Below are 4,227 nucleotides of genomic sequence, written 5' to 3'. Positions count from 1 at the left end.
TTTTTTTACCGTTCATTTGGATCTGCATAAAAGAAGACGTCTGCAGACGTTTTCATTAACGAGATTAATTTCAGTAATTAACCTAGCTTGTTTATGGTCAACGTGAACGTTAATTTATCACAGCTAACAAAACAGGATATAAATTAACTACATTTTAATAATGACATGAAAAGTCCGATTGTTTTACCTTTTGTCTCACTTACTCGAACTGTGTAGAAATTAAAAATTAAACATATCATCCTGTAACTGCTGCTAGCATTAGCACTGTAGCTAGCATAGGTAATTTCTGTTGCGTTTGTTTCAACCGACCTCGTCAAGATCCACGTAGGGTCCAGCTCCTTCAGGAAACATTTCATCCACCGCAGGTTTCATCTTTTGGTGTAAGTAAAAAAAAGCAGTGCTTTGAATTGCTCGGTTTAGCTGGCAGCGAGGCTTGCAATCCAAGGGACGATGGTAAACAAAACAAGGCTGTGCCACACCTAGTTGGTTCCGACTGAAACTTGAATCGTCACATTTATTCCACTACCAGGAGATTCAATTCTTCTGTTCAAATATCTTTACTTTACAATTGAAAGCTCTGTCAGTTACTTTAATTGTTTTTAGTCCTAAAATAACAAAATAAGACAATACAAATACCATCATTCATTGTGATTAATGGCACTTATCCGTTGGTATTATTTAGAAGGTAGTTGCTTTATTCATTCAACTGCCTTGGTCTTATAATTCTAAATATATTTGTACAAACATTTATTTATAATAAATGGTTTATAATAAATAAAATTAACCACACCTTTAGAGATAAAGTTTTATTTTAATTCATTTTCTTTTGATTAAAAGTATTCATATATATAAAGAGTGATGCTGATGACACTAATATATTTTGGTGCAAAGTTTCTAAACTGTTGAAGGTGAAATTCCTGTGCTTTTAATAAGTTGTATTCTCCAACTGTCTATGCTCCGCTTTTCTACTCTCTAATCAAAAAGATAATAAACATTTGAAGGATAGCATGTTGACCTTAAATATTAATCTTGACAGTGTTGTTTTATTACATAATAAAATGCATTTCATCATCACCGTCATTTGTCATTTGCCCCCATTAATGCTAAGCAGAACCTAATCTCTTTGACAGAGAAAAAAAAAGTGCATAAATGAATGAATTCTTTAGAAACTTTACCTAGAAGCAAATTTCTTATTTATTTTGCACGCAGTAGATGGATATATTCTCTAATACAAGCAACAGGGCTACACTCGTCTGTATCTATGGCTATGCTTGAAACTAAAGAAAGTTTAAAGATGATAAAATATGTGTTCTCTTTTTACTTCTACATCAGTATAGTTTGATCCCCTTTGCCAACAATGCCTGGCTCCATTCTCAGTGTTCATGTCCTGCATTGGTCTCATATCCCAGGGTGTCTCCAAGGGGCTGGTGGGCGAAGAAAGCCCGAGCCATTTCGTTGATGTGGTTGTAGGCCCCGATAGACCTGAAGTATTCAACGTAGTTCCAGAAGTCTGAGGTGGAGTAGGGCCAGTAGGGAACAGCAGGGGGTTCATCGTATGGAACTGAGGGGGACACAGAAGAACGGAAAATTATGTTAAGCTAAAAATCTTTTTATGACCATTGTTTGTCTGGTGAAGAAGGCTCAACAAAGGCTCCTCCTCCTCTTCTTCTTCGAAGCTTCTTCCCAAGAACTGTCAAAATGTGGCAACCCCTCTGCCACAGCACAACAGGAGGTATCGCAGAGTTTTTTTTCACAGATAAATCTCTAAAATAAGCAAATTAAATTCAGATTTTTTTTTGTTGTGCATAGAAATATACATACACTTTTATGTAAGCAGAAATAAAACCTAAACATAAAGAAGCAGTGTGTGCATGCATTTGTGTGTGTGCAATCTCAACTTTTCTAATACATAAAGATTAATCCACACAGAAATGAATATTTTAGAAAATGAAGATATGTAGTTTAATTGAAATCCTACCTCCTTCTGGGATGAATCTGGCCACTGTGGGGTAGAGACAGAGAGAAAAAGGGAAAAGATTCAACATTCCTAAACATTCCACAGTTTTCCATGAACAAAGAAGGGATTCAGTCCTGTAAAACGAAAGGGGGGCTCTTTCTCAGAGGACTGCAGGAATACCTGGTTCCTCAGTAAATATTTTCCCCCGGGCTGAGCACACATGGAGCATGATTGAATTCATACAGACCTCTCTTTCTATTCACAACTAAAACGTATTAATCATATTCAAATCACATGCATTCAATTTAGTAAATAAACTGGAGCTAAAAAACTTTGTTTTATTTAATCTTCATTTAACAGTCATTTAACATTAAAATAAAGTAACTCACCACTTAATTGAAAGGCAACGAGGCAGAGGAGCCCACTGATCCACAACAGCTTCATCCTGCCTCTTAATTAGACAGAAAAAAAAACTTTTTTGGCCTGAAAAGCATTTAGTTTAGGGTGAATGCAAATATCTTTACCTGCTCAGAGTTCTGTGACGGTTCTCAAAGGAAGGCTGCAGCTGGTCTGCTGTGGTGTGAGGAGGCTAGGAGGGGAACAAGCAGCCTAATTCCAGCACACACACATTCACACACAGCCCAACCAGCCTGTCCCATTCACATCCCAGTGACATAGCTTCAAATCCATCCTCAAGGGGCTGCTTCCACCCTGCAGGGCCTACAGAGCAGCTCTTAGAGAAAATTCATGGACTGCTCGGTTGGTGTCAAGGCAAATATTTGATTTGCTCAAAAATAAACCCAAGACTACTCACTTTTGGATCCACATATTACACATTTACAGATTCTTCACACCCACTAGTATAGGACCTATTGTAAATAAAACCCTCATATATAAAAATATACTCTCTTTCATATAAACTAGGGTTTTTCCTGACCTCAAACACAAAACAATTAGCTGTTTGACTGTCTAACCATGACTGATTTATTTCCAGAAAGTATAAAAACACAAAGCACTAATGTTACAGACCAGTGGAAATATTTATTTAAATAAAATCAGGGTGTAACATTATCAATAACCCCTTTACACCCCCACCATGGACTGTTCTCCCTGCTGCCCTCTGGGAAGAGGCTTCACTGCATCCGCTGCAGGTCCAGCTGGTTCTGCAACAGCTTTTTCCCCCTGCTTCAGGCTGTTGAACTGTTAAACTGAACTGCATTACAGACGCAACAATATTTTGCACCACCAACGTGGCTGAAACTTTTATAATCATTTTAAATAGGACACAACTCAGCATCATACTGAATTTTGCACCATATTTATTTTGCACTGAACAGAACCTTTCCATATTAATGCCCTTTTGCACCATTATTTTTAAATTAGTTTCTTTCTTTTCCTATACTGTTTACACGATGATCACTGCTGCACTTTAAATGAGAATGTTCATTCCACTGTTAAAAGCTGTAAGCAACATCACTGTGTTTTCTATACACTCAGTCTATACAAAATGGCAATAAAGTTTGTCTAAGTCTAAGTTTACAAGTGCGAAGCCAAGAACAGAAGCATCGCTTTACAACGAAAATATTTAGGTCACATGTGCCTGCATGTTGTAAAAATACAATAATACTGAGTTATTTTCTTTTTAACCTGTCCAACGATACTTTGTTCAAGCTCTTTATACACTAACCTTCACTCATTTTAGAATATTTAACAGCTTTTTAAAATCTTTGATCTTTGTTGACATGTTTAATAATCATCTTCCTAAAAAAAAAATAAAAAAAAAATGTTGATTTGTAATTTAATTATCTTTATCTGCTGCTACTCACACGATATTCTCTAGTGATGTAATGAGGAATGGCTTCATAAACATTTCAGCCTGTTACCTCAAAACTAACCCCCTGAAAATGCATATGATTACTTAACTCTATATTTTTTCATAAATTGTTCAATTAATTAACTTTGGAGTTGTTCATAAATTAAAAAGGAATCCGTGTTTGTGTTCAGGACTAAATCCGGGGACAAGAGGTCTTATTAAGTTTCACATCTTCATGCCTCCTTTCAGACATAAACACTAAATCATACATATAACGTAACCACATATAGCAATATTTATAAAAAAAATCTTTGCATGTGTTAAATTAGTAATTATCAATAAAGTTGGTGAAATATTCTTTCACACTTTTATTTTTAAAGTGACATTTGATTATCAAATATTTTAAATGTTTTTGTAAATACTGAATATGACATTTAATTATCTAATGTTATATTTT

General features: G+C 35.4%; 2 protein-coding genes across 2 annotated transcripts in view; both read right to left on the bottom strand.

Moving 5' to 3' along the window:
- myeov2 (myeloma overexpressed 2) overlaps window positions 1-491 on the bottom strand; it is a 12,529-nt gene extending 12,038 nt beyond the window's left edge. The window contains exon 1 of the mRNA XM_015390670.1: window positions 310-491. Within this exon, the coding sequence (XP_015246156.1) occupies window positions 310-372 (63 nt within the window). The 5' untranslated portion in view covers window positions 373-491. The remainder of the gene's footprint in view (window positions 1-309) is intronic.
- Window positions 492-1,176: 685 nt separating this feature from the next.
- On the bottom strand, window positions 1,177-2,646 carry otos (otospiralin). The gene is made up of 4 exons (XM_015390669.1): window positions 2,482-2,646; window positions 2,347-2,408; window positions 1,979-2,002; window positions 1,177-1,561 (listed from the first exon to the last, which is right to left on the bottom strand). The coding sequence occupies exons 2-4, from the start codon at window positions 2,399-2,401 to the stop codon at window positions 1,374-1,376; spliced, it is 267 nt and encodes an 88-aa protein (XP_015246155.1). The 5' UTR covers window positions 2,402-2,408; window positions 2,482-2,646; the 3' UTR covers window positions 1,177-1,373.
- Between the last annotated feature and the right edge of the window lie 1,581 nt (window positions 2,647-4,227).

The sequence above is a fragment of the Cyprinodon variegatus genome, unplaced genomic scaffold (genome assembly GCF_000732505.1).
Source record: "Cyprinodon variegatus isolate N-32 unplaced genomic scaffold, C_variegatus-1.0 Scaffold507, whole genome shotgun sequence".
Taxonomy (NCBI): domain Eukaryota; kingdom Metazoa; phylum Chordata; class Actinopteri; order Cyprinodontiformes; family Cyprinodontidae; genus Cyprinodon; species Cyprinodon variegatus.
This window is presented reverse-complemented; position numbering and strand designations above follow the sequence as displayed.

Coding starts and splice junctions, on each gene's coding strand:
- otos (XM_015390669.1), bottom strand. CDS start 2,401: ATGAAGCTGTTGTGGATCAGTGGGCTCCTCTGCCTCGTTGCCTTTCAA. Junction 2,003..2,346: donor CGTTGCCTTTCAATTAAGTG/GTGAGTTACTTT, acceptor TCTACCCCACAG/TGGCCAGATTCATCCCAGAA. Junction 1,562..1,978: donor CAGATTCATCCCAGAAGGAG/GTAGGATTTCAA, acceptor TGTCCCCCTCAG/TTCCATACGATGAACCCCCT.